Source organism: Medicago sativa, chromosome 1 (assembly GCF_051527215.1).
Source record: "Medicago sativa cultivar Bolivia chromosome 1, Bolivia_mono, whole genome shotgun sequence".
In the NCBI taxonomy this organism is placed as follows: Eukaryota; Viridiplantae; Streptophyta; class Magnoliopsida; order Fabales; family Fabaceae; genus Medicago; species Medicago sativa.
In genome coordinates, this window is record NC_140749.1 from 92,151,612 (window position 1) to 92,167,175 (window position 15,564).

General features: G+C 34.0%; 3 protein-coding genes across 4 annotated transcripts; 2 read left to right on the top strand and 1 right to left on the bottom strand.

The window, feature by feature from the left end:
- Positions 1 to 1,403: 1,403 nt before the first annotated feature.
- Positions 1,404 to 4,553, top strand: LOC146959169 (mitochondrial pyruvate carrier 1). Of its 2 annotated transcripts, none has more exons than XM_085740715.1 (5): positions 1,404 to 1,471; positions 3,269 to 3,373; positions 3,517 to 3,571; positions 3,662 to 3,797; positions 4,326 to 4,553. In XM_085740715.1, exons 2-5 carry the CDS (start codon positions 3,281 to 3,283, stop codon positions 4,366 to 4,368), a joined length of 327 nt encoding a protein of 108 aa, XP_085596841.1. In that variant the 5' UTR covers positions 1,404 to 1,471; positions 3,269 to 3,280; the 3' UTR covers positions 4,369 to 4,553. The 2 variants fall into 2 exon arrangements, with proteins under 2 accessions (XP_085596841.1, XP_085596843.1); XM_085740717.1 differs by having other exon boundaries at positions 3,272 to 3,373.
- Positions 4,554 to 5,697: 1,144 nt separating this feature from the next.
- LOC146959170 (uncharacterized) lies at positions 5,698 to 9,538 on the top strand. The gene is made up of 5 exons (XM_085740714.1): positions 5,698 to 5,881; positions 5,975 to 6,269; positions 8,052 to 8,181; positions 8,789 to 8,953; positions 9,053 to 9,538. The coding sequence occupies exons 1-5, from the start codon at positions 5,728 to 5,730 to the stop codon at positions 9,209 to 9,211; spliced, it is 903 nt and encodes a 300-aa protein (XP_085596840.1). The 5' UTR covers positions 5,698 to 5,727; the 3' UTR covers positions 9,212 to 9,538.
- Positions 9,539 to 11,891: 2,353 nt separating this feature from the next.
- On the bottom strand, positions 11,892 to 15,564 carry LOC146959171 (uncharacterized). Its single transcript, XM_085740713.1, has 6 exons — positions 15,061 to 15,564; positions 14,893 to 14,969; positions 14,772 to 14,808; positions 14,191 to 14,341; positions 13,727 to 14,024; positions 11,892 to 12,366 (listed from the first exon to the last, which is right to left on the bottom strand). Exons 1-6 carry the CDS (start codon positions 15,203 to 15,205, stop codon positions 12,055 to 12,057), a joined length of 1,020 nt encoding a protein of 339 aa, XP_085596839.1. The 5' UTR covers positions 15,206 to 15,564; the 3' UTR covers positions 11,892 to 12,054.

The window sequence follows — 15,564 nt, forward strand, 5'->3', positions numbered from 1 at the left end:
AGAGTATCCAAATATTAAATTTTATTTTTTTTAAAAATAATTATCCGATACTTTCCGATACGTCCCGATACTCACGGATACTTGTGTTTTTTATATTATTTTGATTTCTGTTTTTTTATTTAAAAAAAATAAGAATAAAAATATTATATTGTACAAGTTAGTTACATATTAGTGTTAACCTATGAAGCCCGGATACTTCAAAATGGTGCCGTACCCGTGTCGGATACGTATCGGATACCGATACTCCGCGGATACTCCCGGATACGTATCCCAGAAGTATCCAAATGATTTAATTTAATTTTTATTTAAAAATATATTGGATACCTTAAGGATACGTTAAGGATACTCTCGGATACGTATCCCAGAAGTATCCGAATGATTTAATTTAATTTTTATTTAAAATTTTTATTTGTATTTTGATCACAAGTATTAATTTTTGTAAATTGGGATCATTATATTGGCCATTACTTGAAAAGGGTGACTATCTTCATACTACCTTGGTATCATCATAGTGCAGGTTGTTTATATGGTATGTTTTGGTTTAAAGGATATCTTAGTTGGTGAATGGTCCATTGTATTTTGACTTGATGTAATTAGTTTTAAGATTTCACGCTATTTATTTTTTGTGCGTTTATGTCTAATATATATATATATATATATATATATATATATATAAATTGTAAACGTATCCAAGCCGTATCGTATCCTAAATTTGAAATTTTTGACGTATTCGCGTACCCGTATCGTATCGTACCCGTATCCGTATCCGTATCGGGGCTTCATAGGTGTTAACTCTTAGTATTGATGTGTTCTTTTTTGGATATAGTGCTTCTTTTTTGGATCGATATATATAGTATAACACTAACAATGTTCCTTTTGGATATAGTGTAGCATTGATGTATAACACTGATGGTGCTCTTTTTGGTATATATTGCATATGTAATTGACTAATGACCACTCTCTTAATCGTCAATATTATTTATATTTATGTTAATGTGCTACGAGCCTGATTTCTTGTGTTTGTTAATATATTTGCATATTTAAAAAATGGTTATAATTATATTGTACATTTAATTATATAATTTTTTTTATTAACGTATCCCAGCCGTATCGTATCTTGATTTTTGAAATTTTCCCGTATCGACGTATCGGTGCAGTATCGTATCCGTATCGTATCTCGTATCCGGGCTTCATAGTTCATTATCAATCCTTTATATTGTAAACAAATAAGCTTAGAACTTGTATTACTTTTTATGAATGAAATAGTAAAAAAAATATTAGATTTATTCACCTAGAAAATGATAGGTTGGGCAATGTTGTCCGACCAATTCAAAGAAGCCTAAAGCCATTCTGTGGGACCGTAGCTCCTTCACCTAGCGAGCGACCTCGCAGATTTGGATTCCAATCAATTCTCTTCCAAAATTCAACGTCGCCGATTCTTCTCTATCTGTCTACCCAGTTTTACTTCCAGGTACCTCTCTCTCTCTCTCTCTCTCTGTACTTCTTCCCATTAATTTATTTTCTCCATCTTCAATCACATGTTTCGATCTAATAACATATTGCTCTAATCAATTCATGTTTTTTTCATTCATCCTTATCTTTATCCCCTTTAAACATTATTCAATTGTGTCTGTTTGATTCGATAATGGGTATGTATGTATGCTTATTTATGTCATGTATGTCTCCTTTGCACTATATACACAGAAATCATTGTGTCTGATTTGATACAACGAATTGTATCTTAGATACTTTGGGCATGTAGTATTTATTTATGGAACCATCTGGGTTTTCCTTAACTTCATAAACGCTTTTGCACCTTATGGGAATTCTGTTAGATGATAAGGTCTGGGTAGCATTTTTCATCAAGGTTGGAAATAATTTTATGTTAACAACGTTTGCCACTTTCCTCTACGTCTGCGTCCTACTGAGCCTGAAGTTCTTGCTATCACTGACACAAGTCTTTAAGAAGCCATTAAAAAATTGTGACCGTAAATATGACCCCCACACCTCTACTCCCCTTTACAGATCATTTCAAATGTCAATGATTTAATGTATATTCAGAATGTATATTCAGATGGTATCAGAGCTTGTCGAATTCAAGGGCTGCCTAAACCTATTCACGCACCAAGCCCAAAGAGTGCTGGGCGTGAGGGGGTGTATTGGGAAAAACCCAAGTCCCTAGATAAGACTCTTGATGAGAGTTTATAAAGAGGAGACAATCCTCACCTCACAAGCCGGTTTTGTAAGGATGAGTTAGGCCCCAAATTTTAACAACTATCACTAAAAATTTACCAAGTGTTAGTCTGTTTGCTAGAGATAACCATGTTTCCTTTGAATTTCATTGTTGTGAGCCAGGGAACAACTTGTCATTTCCAGGTCAAGTATTGCAGTCTTGCCTTGGCTATCTCTCAGCTGCTCTGGCTTTAGTCTTTATTTACCGAATAAATTCTCCCACTATCCACCGTGCAACATGACCACTATAGCTTTAGCTCATAATCCAATCTTGCTTGTACTTACAAACTACAAACACATTTGTCCGTGAAAAGGTTCTTCAGAAACAACTCCAGGTGGTTCACATTCATAGTCACCAATAGCGTGCAAATGTAATGATTAGAGTTCTCTCTCCCACCAAGTTTGAAAAGTTTAGATCCAAGCTTACTGTGCATGAATCGTGATTCCTCATCCCATCTAGTTAAACATGCGGGGGAATGTGATTCCTCATCTCACCTAGTTAACCTTGCGGGGGAGTACTAAAGGATAGATTTCAACTAGCCTTCAGTTAGTTGAAACGTTCCTAGTTATTTTAGTAACTAACCTTAGTTAGTGTATCTTTGTAACTAACCTAGTTAGACCCGCCTGAGTTTTCAACCAGCTTAGTTAGTTAGCCTTGTTGAGTCGTTACCAGCATAGCTTAGGCCTATACAAGACATCTTATTCTCTCTCTTGTAAGAAAAAATCATAATTAATCAAAGCAATTAGGTTTAGTCAAAATTGAGAACTGCAGAATTCTAACAATGACCAACAAGAGATTGAGAAGACTTGTTTTTTGGACTATGTAAGACTTTAACTCCACAGGTGTGTGCTTGCTGGGAAATGTTTTTCTTTCATCTGTGATGACTGGATGACTGGAATAGCAGATTTTCTTTTTCCGAGAACATATTTGCTTTGTAGCGGTGCAGTCTTAATATTTTGGTTTTAAAATATAATAATAATATTTGCATTTACATACCTGTGGTATGCTATTTAGTAATCTTACAATTTCATGTAGAAGTGATATCTTATGGCTGCCTTCAAAGCATTTTGGAATAGCCCAGTTGGTCCTAAAACAACTCACTTTTGGGGACCTGTTGCTAACTGGGGATTTGTCGCAGCTGTGAGTTTCACCCTATGATCATCTATTTATTATTATTATTATTAACAAAGTCGTGCATTTATTTACTTTATTAGTGTTAAAAAATGGTCTTAACCTTTGGTTTTAAACTAATATGCCAATTTTATTTTATTTTATATGGAAAGGGGCTGGCTGACATCAATAAACCTCCAGAAATGATCTCTGGCAACATGACAGGAGGTTTGGCACCTCTGCTTTCATGAAAAGTTGACATTCTTCTTGGCGTATGGTCTGTGGATTAATCATTTTATCTCATTTTTATTGCTGCAGCAATGTGTATATATTCAGCATTGTTCATGAGATTTGCATGGATGGTACAGCCACGTAACTATCTACTTCTTGCATGTCATGCTTCAAATGAGACTGTTCAGCTCTATCAACATACCAGATGGGCAAGGGCAGAAGGGTAAGTGGCTAACATGCAAGCAAAACAAAACATTTTTTCAACCTGTTCTATTTGCTGCTACTTTACGAGACAACAATGTTTCATGTTTTATAAATGCTATTTTAACTTGTAACATGTTTATAATATCAATTGCAATATACTTTTAACTTGACCACCACTAGTACTCTCTCTGTTCTGGATCTGGTGTTGGTGTGGGAAAAGTTTTCTTCAAGTTACAATAAACAACAATACTTTGTGTATTCTCGTTTATTCAAATTGTACATATATCGTTGTCATGGTGGCGTGCACTTGTCCTTAAATGTAATGTTAGTATTTTTTTTTTTTGTCAAGTAGCCTAGTGGCTAGAATTCACCTTTTAAGGTGAATAAGTGGGGTGTTCGGGGTTCGAACCCCCCTACATATATCAATGCATTGTCCATGCCAACTGAGTTATGCTCACGGGGACTGTTAGTATTTTATTTTGACTGAATGGTGCTATATATGTCGGATTACTAATAAAGGTTTGTATCTTTGCAATTTCTTTTGTAGGTATCTCTCGGGGAAGAAGGAGAAAGAAGCTTCATCAGAGTGAAAGCAGTGATTTGAACAGATTGTGTTTGAACTTTACAATGTATGAATAATAATTGAATTGTTAGAATCGATTCTAATTTACAAGGGTTCGTGGAAATTGTGAAAGATTCAGAATTTGCATAGTACTATTTGTTTTCGTGAGGATTAAAAGAAGTCAACACAATTAAAAGCTTGATGGTTTTTAAACTGCCCCATTAGCCTTTAAACTTATGTTTGTTTTATGGGACACAAATATGTTTGTCCTTCATCCAACAACGTATTCTATTCTATTAGCATGGAACAAACATTGGTTATGGATTAGCTGAGTTAGCAACGGATTAACGTGTAAACATGCATTTGCGAATTATTGGCTGTTGTGCGCATTGTTGGAACAAACATGAATTTGGTGCACACTATTTAGATGTCAACTCTCTTCAATTGTTTCAAACCTTCTTCATCCTCTCTAATAGAGATCATTTCTACTTCAGTTACATGATTCCCTCCAATATTGTCAACGAATAATTGAAACAGGGTTGTTTTGTATTGTTTCTTAACATCTATCCATGTGGGATGAAGTTAACACCCTTCCATCAGATTATACGAGGGTGAATGCAAGATGAGTGATGTGCTGATGGAATGAATTAAGTTTGTTTTCCTAAAAAAAATAATATGATTGAAAATCTATACAAATTTTAGGTAGAAGGTAGTATTTTATTCTACTTGTGGACTCAACTCGCATAAGTGTTTATATATGTTTTAGTATGGGTCGACGCCTAAGCTCACATATGTTCTAAAGGGCTTCTCGCAAGGAGTGTGTGAGGCCGTGGCATAGGTTGTGCATGGAGCAGACACGAATAGCTAACTTTGTATGTGACATCAATCTTCTATCGGACCAGGTATTCACAAGTTTCCAACACAAGATGTGACCGTCCTTCAAGAACAATTGTCCAGGTAAAGGTGTGAGGGTAAAAACCCTTGAACCTACACTATAAACACTAGATCATGGACATGTGATCATGTACGTTCACTCTTACAGACTAGAGTGTAGAGTGTGTGCAAGTACACCACTTCATTCACTCGAAGAAGAAGGTCGTTGTTGACAGAAGTGCCCTGCTCAAAGGTCATTCAACGCCATCACTCACGGATCTCACATCCAAGGTCGATATAAAAAAAAAAAAAAAAACATTTGTAATCCTTTTTATAAAAAATAAAAATAAACATTTGTAATCAAATTATGGCTAAAATATATTAATTTTATAGCTCAACTGATAGAAAAAAACATTGAAATCTAGACAAGACCAAAAAAATAAAAAAGCTAGTATATGAAGTGAATAAGAGGATCGAAGTTGATACCAGAAAAGAGGTTTCGGAAAGAATAAAAATGGACGGCGCAGGCGCAACCAGCGGCGAAGAAGAAGAAATGAAGCCATGGGAGCAGCATTCGAGCGTAATCAGACTTCCTCGGTTTGACTACAATGCTCCGTCTTCTCTTCTCACTCATTCTCATTCCGCTTTTCTCATCACTTGTACCATCAGTAAGTTTCCTTCATTCTTTAAATTCAATGGATTATTATTAATTGACCTAGCTATCTACTTGGTTCCTGAACTGAAATTAATTAACTTTTCAGAGCGTGAAAAAAGTGCTACAAAAGAAGCTATTAACCTACTTCATAAGTTCCTTAATGATGACTCTTCCAACAACGATAACGATGATGATGATGATGATGATACTATTTCCAAGAGAAGGAGGTTAGACAACAAAGATGGAGGAGGAGGAGAAGTGACAACTGATCTTTCTTTGGTTAAACTCATTAGGAATGGTTTGGTACTTTTTACATTTCCTGAAGACACCTTCCATGACACTGTTCCTATTGTCTCTAATATCATTCAAGCTTTGGAATCTGGAAAGATAACCTTGCCTCTGTATGGATATCATCTCATGCTCCTACTTCTTTTATTATTTAGTTTATTATTGTTTTATATCTTGTTTAGTATGCCAATCATGCTACCCTAGTAATTAAGAAATGGCGATTATTAATCTATGAAACACGAACGTAGACAGACATGAGACACATAGACACCGACAATCATTTTAAAATAGACAAGTGATCGAGTCTGACCACAATTCTCGGTGTCATTTGTCAAACACTGGAGACGCCTTCAATCGGAAGTGTTGGTGCTACATAGACAATTGTTAAAAAGAGTAGCTAAGACAACCCAATATGTTGGTACAAGAGGGAATTGATTAATAGTAAGTGGTTAACAGTTATGTCAACTGATTTGCTTCTTGTCGTTCCTCCATTCCCTTTTGCTCCAACATTTTGGCGTTGCTTCACTTTTTGTTAAGGGAACTCTCCCAATAATGATTTCCTTCTTTTAAGTTTTCTACTTTTTCTTTATACATTAAGAGATAAAGGACAATTGAGACAAAGGAAAAGGAACGTTGATATATCAAGCTTCAGTTCAACCTTCCTATACAACTTTCTTGTTTTGAGTTTTAACTTCTGGCATTCTTGAAACTTTGCCTAGAATGTTTCTGTTTTTTGTGCATTCTTTGATTGTGTGTCCTTTTATTCATTTGTACCTGTTCACACTATTGATTTATGAAAATCAAGTGTTGCCTCTGTATCTAAATATAAGCCTCATTTTAGTAAAAAAAATAAGCCTTTTCCAAATTACTTAATTAAAGGGTGATTTAGGAACATCTATACATAAAATGGACGCATTAAATACTCTACTTAGTTTTCTTAATACAAGTTAAAATGACAAAAGGTGCTTATAATAAGGGAAGGCAGTCGCTTGTAATTTGTGTTTGTGTTAAGTAGTCGCTTGTTTTGAGTATGTTTCATCATAGCACTGGTGCAATACCTTTCACCTTTAGCCTGTGTAGCACCAACCTTTCAGGTTGAATGCGTGTTCGACACATCTCGGTGTCCAACACGACACTGACAATGTGATTATATCCAATTATTACCGTTGTCTGTGTGTCACGCCAGTGTCCGTGTATGTGTCAGTGCCTCAAAGCCAGTAACAAGCTCCTAAGCTGAGTTATAATATTCTTGTATTGCTTGTTCCATTCAAGTACCTACAGTGTCATTGTCCAATTTCTATACTTTGGTTCTTTTTTCTTCCCCGCTGACAGTGGCAGAGTTAAAACACAAATTGGAGAGGGTGTGATTTTTATATAAATATTTAGTAAATACTAATTCTGGTTAGATTAGAGTAATAACCTCAACTTAAAGAACACTGCGATATTTTCACTCTTGTTAAATGGCGGAATGGCACGATGGATTTTTTTACAATAGCCAATTTGTGAAGCGATGTCTGCCATGGAGATGCCATAAACTGGTGACGCCATAGAATGTAATGGCATGTCTGTATGGTTGATTCTTGGTCTTCCGCTATATTCCCTTATCTGCCGTCAACAAATACATTTTCACTTTGTTTTTTACATGCGTTCTTCTGAAGTCCGTGTTTCTTTCTGTTTTTTCTACCATAAAGTCCTATCATGATCATTCTTGAGTACCTCGCATCAGAGCATACGCTTTTAGAATGATTGATTTTGACTGATAAAATAATGGATATGCAAATTCTATTTGAGTTGTTTTTGTTGGGTGGATATGTCATATATGTAGGTTGACGGACATATACTACAAATGCCCCCTTTCTTTTTTGGTACTAATAATGTATAACTTTCTGCTGCAGTTGGTGCCACCGCATTTTGCCTATCCAAGCTACCTGTAGGTTGAACGAAAAAGAACTGCAAGAAGTAGTATCAGTGCTTGTTAAAAAATTTGTGGATGCTAACCAGGATAAACTGGGACGACCTTTAAAGGTTCAACTCGGTACCTTTTTTTAGTCGCAAATGAGTCATTTTTTTCATAAGCTAAAGAAAGTATCTTGCACTTTTTGGCATTTCTCATCACTCAAGATAGAGGAGTATACTATCCCCATCGCCAAAGAAGAGATTATATTTTTATTCAAATTACAATATTTAATGAAGCTGATATCAGATTGCCAGATTAGTACTAAGGGTTTCACAACATCTTTAGTCGTTTCAACGTTCAAAATGTATGATGTCTAGTGAAGTCAGAACTGAGATTTTGTCTTGTGCATTATTTGGAACTTTCTCAACTTTTTGCTTGAAAATATTTCTTTTTGAAATTAAATGATTTAGTGATTATGATACATATATTTCTTAGACGAATGTAGTTCCGAATTAGTTTCAGATGATAATTGATTTATACATGATAATGTTCCTGCTATCAGAATTGAATATTACAATATGTTGGAAAATATTGTATTTCTTAGACGAATGTAGTTCCAAATAAGTTTCTGATGATAATTGATTTATACATAATATGTTTCTGATATCAGAGTTGAGTATTACAGTATGTTGGAAAATATTGTATGCCTGATGTGTGTGTGCATTGACTCTGTAGTTTGCTGTCGGGTTTAACCGAAGAGGAATAGAAGAGACAAAATCTGCGAAAGAAAATTTAAATGGTTCTAATAGTTTGCTGGACCGCAATAAATGCTTTGAAATAGTGGGTACCGCTGTCAATAGTGTTGTGAAAGATTCAGTAGTGGATCTAAGGTCTCCAGAGGTAAAAAAAAATTGTTGTATTGCCTTAAACAAATTATAACTTATGGTATTCACACACATTTATGCATGCTTTGATTAATTTCATATAATTGTTTTGCAGCTATCTGTTTTTGTTGAGGTTCTGCCCCTTTCTGGAGTACCTAATGGGTCCATAGTGGTTGCTGTTTCTGTTCTTCCCAGCAACCTTGTTAGTACTAAACCTCGACTCTCTGTTAAGGCCCTTAATTCTAATACTAAGGAAGGGTCTGTGGCTCAATGAGAAGGACTGGTTCTATTACACTGTTTCACTTCAACATTTTTTTTATTAGTAGGTACCTCAGAGGTATACAATACTCACACACACTAAGCACCAACCACTTGCACTGTTTTACTTCAGCATGCTTTAGGTGGTAGTGGACGCTGTTGCATTGTCAATGTCAGGTTGTATATCCTTGAAATATCTGGTGGATTTCGTATGACCCTGCAAATGGTAATTTAAAGAACCAACAGTGTAATGTATCCCTTATAAACCTGATAAAACTCACATGACATGTAATATTATTCTCACACTTAGTAACAAGTAAAAGCTGTAGCCAATTTTACTTTACTCCAGCTATTAATGATGCAGCTAACCTGTTATTGATTGTGATTTACTCCAGCTATTCATGATGCAGCTAACCTGTTATTAATTGTGATTTATTACCCTCAAGAAGAATATGTATGTCCATGGCGCTATCAACTGAGCTGCACTTACATGACATACACGTTATATGCAGGTTGCTTAAAAGCACGACATATATTTTTAAAGAATGAAAATAGTATGTCATTTTTTCCCCTTCCAATAGGTATCCTTTGGAAAGGGTATTACAGTGCCCACACCCGCCTTTATAATCAAATGTTAAGGGTTCCCGTGAATCTTGAAGGAGCGGTAACGTTTGATAAGTATGCATCTTAAAGCTTGGCAGATTCTCTTTAAATTCTTTTAGGAAATGAAGATTCCATTTTCATCTTTTAGATTATCTCGCTTGATAGAAGAAGAAAAAAACAGACTATCTAGAAGCGGGGGAAATTATGAATAATGCCCCAAGTCTATCATTTCAAAAGTCTTCACAACGTCTTCTTCAAACTTTTTAATCACCTTCTCATTGTCTACAAGCCCAAACAAAAACTATAAGCCAACAATTAAGCCAAATCAACTCTAGGGGAAGTGTTAGAGAATAAGAAGTCTCCTATTGATTAAAAAACAAAACTAGAATGGAAAGGAAGTTGCATAAGTTAGTCTATTGATTAAAAGACGGAATTGCTGCCCTCAGGTTTTTCAAAGCTTATGAATCTTCCTAGGCTACATTTGGTAAAAATAGCGGATAGCTGATAAGCTAGCTGATAGCTTTTAGCTGATAAGCTAGCTGATGACTGATGACTGATAAGCTAGTTGAAGTGTTTGGTAAAATTAGCGGTTTAAGTAGCTGATAAATGTAAAATGACATAAAAGGGTATTATTAATTCAAAATATAAAGTTTATATAACTTGATATTTAAATATTCATGAATTCTTAATTCAATTTTGTTTTTTAAAAAGTAAATAGACATTTTTACAAAAGACTTAAAACAATTTTATATGGTTTAGAACCTAATAATTGACGGTTACAATGAATTTTTTTTTTGAGAGGACCTTCTTGAAATTTATTTTACTGAATTATTAAATACATTATCAATCAATAAGGGATAAATAGACATTTTTACAAAAGACTTAAAACAATTTTATATAGTTTAGAACAAGGGAAAAAAACAAGTGAGGTATATTATCATTTAAAAAAAATAACACACAGGGGAGGTATATATATATACACACACACGTCCATCATTATATTAGAGTTGTTGAACTGCAATATTAATGTGCTAAACAAAAGCATTGTACGCCGTCCAGTAGCATTTTTTTTTAAAGTATAATATATTATAAAGGGTAAATATGGGTTTTAATTAAAATAATAAGGGTAAAAATGGAACAAAAGATGATAAGCTATAAGCTATAAGCTCAAACGCTACTTGGAATAGCGTCTGAAAAATAGCTTATAAGCTCGTGGAAATTCGTGAAATAAGCTATAAGCTCATTGTAAAAAAAGTTACCAAACAGAGCTATATTTTGTCAAACGGACTTATAAGCTATCCGCTATAAGCTATAAGCTCTTTTTATGGTCTTACCAAACAGAGCCCTAGTCTTCAATTTCCCACCCAAGATATTTATCTTGACAATGATGAAAATGTCATAAAACATTTTGTGCATTAAAATGGAACCCATAAAGGGGATATAAAGCTTGGAAAATGCGAGCCGGAGAGAACACTAACTAGGGTGTGTGTATATAAGACATTTAAAATTAAAAAAATACTAACTTATGTCCTTTAGACACAAGTTAAAAAAACTAAAGATAGAAGTATTTTCTTGAAACTTGTATATTCAATGTTGTATATTTTCAAGGGGGGTAAATCAAAACAATTTTTTTTTACAGGGGGTAAATCAAAAAAAAAAAATTACAGGGAGAAAACCGGAAATGACCTATATTACAGGGGGTAAAGACCTATTAACCATATTTTCAATATAAAATTTAATTATTGTTTTCTTTTTTAGTTCCTTAGCTTGTGTTCTTAGGGCACAAAAGAGATGGTTTCAGTGAAATAAACATACTCGAATAGTCTACTTTCAAAATATTTAATAGAACAAGTCAAAATTGCATATGCTTAGAGTATGCTAATCCGAACCTTAATTTGTTGTATTTCAGCAGTGAGTCAAGGAATATAATAGTAAATACCTTTAGCAACCAATCAGGTTATATATTTTTTTTTTCCGATAATAACTTTTCTTTGTTACTATTCCGAATTAATAGATAATACTTAGCAGTGTCTTTTTCTCATGTTAGCCTCTCAGCACCCATTTTAGAAAATCTAGATAAAACCATAAAAATATTGAAAGTAAAATTAGAAGTCTGATTGAAAAGGCATGCATGCACCCGAGTGAGTGAGTAGGAACAAGAAAAGTAGCAAAATTGTAAAAGAAAGAGAATAAAGAAAGAGGTACAGTGAAATTATGCCTAAAGTAAAAGATGTTACACAGTGAAATAGCATCAAATCAATTGCCACAAATGGCTAAAGATAGGTCTAAATTAATCCTTTCATTCACAGTAGATGATATTCTAGAGCAGTCCTTGTAGCTGCTAAACCCATCAGGACCAGGGTTAGGGGGAGGACAGCATGAAATTGCCTCACTGATTTCACTGGCCGAATAAGAAGCATTACTTGTCTGAGGTGAAGGATTTTGCAATGTTAACGACAATGACAACTCATGTCCTCCTACTCCTTCAACTTCTACATGTGCTCTGTCAGTTTTCACAAGTCCATTAATTGACCATGAAGGGCTCTTTCTGTCATTTACATTACTAGCCTGTACAAGGGACAAACACACTTAACAAATGGCCACACATGTAAATAAATTTGTCTACAAAACATATTCACATGAGTATTATCCATAATAATTGTTGTTGCCAGTAAAAATATTATCCATTATAAGTTCCTATAGTGGTGAGTCAAATACAAAAAAGATTGTTTACTTGGATGGTATTGTTCGTATAACTTTGTACCATGTACATGTTACTACTAAAAATTGAATGGAAACAGAAAATGCTTTGTAATTAAATTCTTTCAGCAATAGAGTAACACCACATGCACATTCAAAAGAAGTATTGACCATATAAATTGCACAAAAGGACAAATGTAAATTTCCAAATGAAAAAGTCGTATTCCAATAATTAGGCAAGGAGCAGGAGCAGGAGCAGTGAATGTCAAATAAAGGAGGTAGTACTAGTAAGAGATTAAGTTAGAAGTCACAATATGAGCCTTTCGGTCACAATGCAAACAAACCATGATAAATTTTGGACAATGAAAGAAAAGAAAAGAAAAACACTCTAATTCCTAACCATTATACTCTATATAGGTCGTACAAGGGACCAAAAAAATCTAACCACTTCTTAGGCCCCGATTAAATGTTTGCATTAGAATATCAATATTTATGTTGACAACTTTACACTTAAATTAATTTTAGCGTGTTCATTCTGCGTTTCAAACGTGGTTTTCAAAAAACCAACTCCGTGGAGAATAATGGAACAAACAATAATAATACTAGTAATACACAAAATTAAATTATACTAGTAGCTGCATAATGTAATGTAAACATATCTTTTCACAACAGTAGAAGCAAGGTACCCCACAGTCTTGACTTACCAAAAGATGGTTAACTAAAAAACAATATTTTATTGAAAACATTCTAAAAAGTATAGTCTTGAAATGAAAAGGAAAAGAGAATGCATTGCACGGGCATCTGAGAAACCAACGGTTTGGTATTAACGTGGATCCCAAAATGAAAGGTTTAAATATTGAACAGGCAAAACGTAAGATCTTACTGAACAAAAGTGAAAGTGTTAGGAAAATATATACTCCTACTACTATACCTACAGCCATAGCCTAGGTTCTTAAGCAGCTATATCCTATAGCATTGACAGAGAAATTAAACCCAAAACCAATACCACACTCCACCACCTAAAAATTAAAACAGCTACCATGGTGTAGAAGTTGAAATGCTCTATGTTTAGCATTTTCCTTTTACTAATACTAACTTCTTTTATATTTTTTTTTTAAAAAATCTTTTGTTTTATTTCTCCAAATAGATTCCTTCAATAAAAGTAAGAGATAAAGAAAGTTGGTTTAAATAAAATAAAATAAATAAAAAAAGTATCTTACTAACTCACCTGAGAGAAATCAGATTCTTGGTTTAGAGATTTGAAAGAAGTGAGGTTTATGCCAAAATCTGGTAGCAAAGTTGAATTGGGTGGTTGAATTTGCCTCTGCCATGCACAAAACTGTTGTTCATCCTTTATTCCTTTCTTGTTCTGCAGCTGCTGCAGATCACCCATGGTATTGGCATTGGCATTGAGCTGTACATAGTCATAAAAGCTGTACGGTTTTGTTACTGCATCATCACATATTCTTCTTCTTTCACTGCTGCATTGCAGACTAGTTGTAGAACTTCTTCTCTCGATTCTAGCTCTGATCAGTATAATCCAAATCAAACCATAATTTCAAAAAATAAGTTAAAGTAATGGTAGCTCAGAAAAGTAAAAGATCAACCAAATACCAATAACTTTTTTTTTTTAATGTTTGAAAAGTTTGAAATTATTATTTCAAGAGTAAAATAAAATAAAGTTATGTTTACCTTTTTGAGAAGTTGTTACTGTGACCAATGAAAGAAGAATCAGATTCTCTCCTCATCAAAGAATGCTCAACATTAACATCATTCACTTCATCAACACATCCATCATCATGCTCTTCAAGACATTGGTTTCTATGTTGGGAGCTTGTCCTACCTGAGAAAACACATTCATTAGAAAATATTGTATAAAAGGTATAATGGTACAATGCATTAACAGTGACTATATATGTTGTGCATGTAGCAAACATAATAGTAGTGGTTTTTATCAAATCAAAATGTATATACCATTAGAAGAAATCTACAAGGACATGAGTTTTTTTAGTCTTCCTACACTGTTTTGGCATCAACTAAATGCAAAAGGGCTAATAAATGAGCATTGTAGTCTTAGATTTCCTTGTTATGCATAAAGAAAATCCACAAGGGAATTATTTTGGAACTTTAAATAAATACCAAGAGAAGAAAAAAATACTAGACTGAAGAAATGTCTTGCATTCAATGCACAAAGCATGCAAAATTTTCACTCATGACAAGACATGAAAAGAAAGAAAAAATTACTTGTTGAGTAAAGAAAGAATGTTTAGTACCTTGTCTTCCTAATTCACCTCTCATGCTTCTATACATCTGGTTATCATAAAGAAGGAAAACAAATAAGATGCATAATCAAGAAGAAGAAAAAGAGAGAAGAAAAATAAAATGAAAATGAACCTGAAGATGGCTCTTGACGTGTGAAATAGTGAGCCCTTTGATATCCATCAACTGAAGAACAAGTTTAGGAGTAGCCTCTGTCAAAAATACAAAGTAAAAAAAAAAAAAATCAGAACACTTTGACAAGAAACAAATAAACATGTATAGAGAGTAAAGAAAGAAACTTACTATGATGACCTCCAAGGGTTTGAATAGCATGAACAAAGCAACGATGAAGTTCAGGAGTCCATCTCAAACGAGGGACTTTTGATCTTATATACTGCCTCACTGCTCCTCCTGATCCTCCTCCTTCTCTTCCACAACTACTACTCATTTTCTATCTCTTCTTTCAAACAAATATTCCAACCCTCTTGGAAAAACAAATTAAGAAAGAGATCTTCACTATCTTCTTTTGTTTCTCTCTTAAATATATGTGTATATGTGTAAGTGTGTTATATTTATATTTATATAAAGAAGAGGGTAAATTAAGAGTATGGTACTATTTGCACCCTATGGAAAACAGAATCCAGCTGGGAGAGAGAGAGGGGAATAAGTATAAGGAGAGAAAATGAAAAGACGAAGGAATATGAATGAGAGCTCTGAAAATTCCTTTAGGACATTGGTGTCACTGGTAATATCTGATCCTTCTGATGGTAGTTGCTGTACCTCTCTTTTCTTTGTCTTGCCAATCAC

Excerpts from the sequence above, each read along its gene's own strand:
- LOC146959171 (XM_085740713.1), bottom strand. The coding sequence starts at position 15,205 with ATGAGTAGTAGTTGTGGAAGAGAAGGAGGAGGATCAGGAGGAGCAGTG. Across the intron at positions 14,809-14,892 it reads ACGTCAAGAGCCATCTTCAG|ATGTATAGAAGCATGAGAGG; the intron begins GTTCATTTTCAT and ends TATGATAACCAG. Across the intron at positions 14,025-14,190 it reads AGTAACAACTTCTCAAAAAG|AGCTAGAATCGAGAGAAGAA; the intron begins GTAAACATAACT and ends TATACTGATCAG.
- LOC146959169 (XM_085740715.1), top strand. The coding sequence starts at position 3,281 with ATGGCTGCCTTCAAAGCATTTTGGAATAGCCCAGTTGGTCCTAAAACA. Across the intron at positions 3,374-3,516 it reads ACTGGGGATTTGTCGCAGCT|GGGCTGGCTGACATCAATAA; the intron begins GTGAGTTTCACC and ends TTATATGGAAAG. Across the intron at positions 3,572-3,661 it reads CTCTGGCAACATGACAGGAG|CAATGTGTATATATTCAGCA; the intron begins GTTTGGCACCTC and ends TTATTGCTGCAG.
- LOC146959170 (XM_085740714.1), top strand. The coding sequence starts at position 5,728 with ATGGACGGCGCAGGCGCAACCAGCGGCGAAGAAGAAGAAATGAAGCCA. Across the intron at positions 5,882-5,974 it reads TCTCATCACTTGTACCATCA|AGCGTGAAAAAAGTGCTACA; the intron begins GTAAGTTTCCTT and ends TTAACTTTTCAG. Across the intron at positions 8,182-8,788 it reads AACTGGGACGACCTTTAAAG|TTTGCTGTCGGGTTTAACCG; the intron begins GTTCAACTCGGT and ends TTGACTCTGTAG.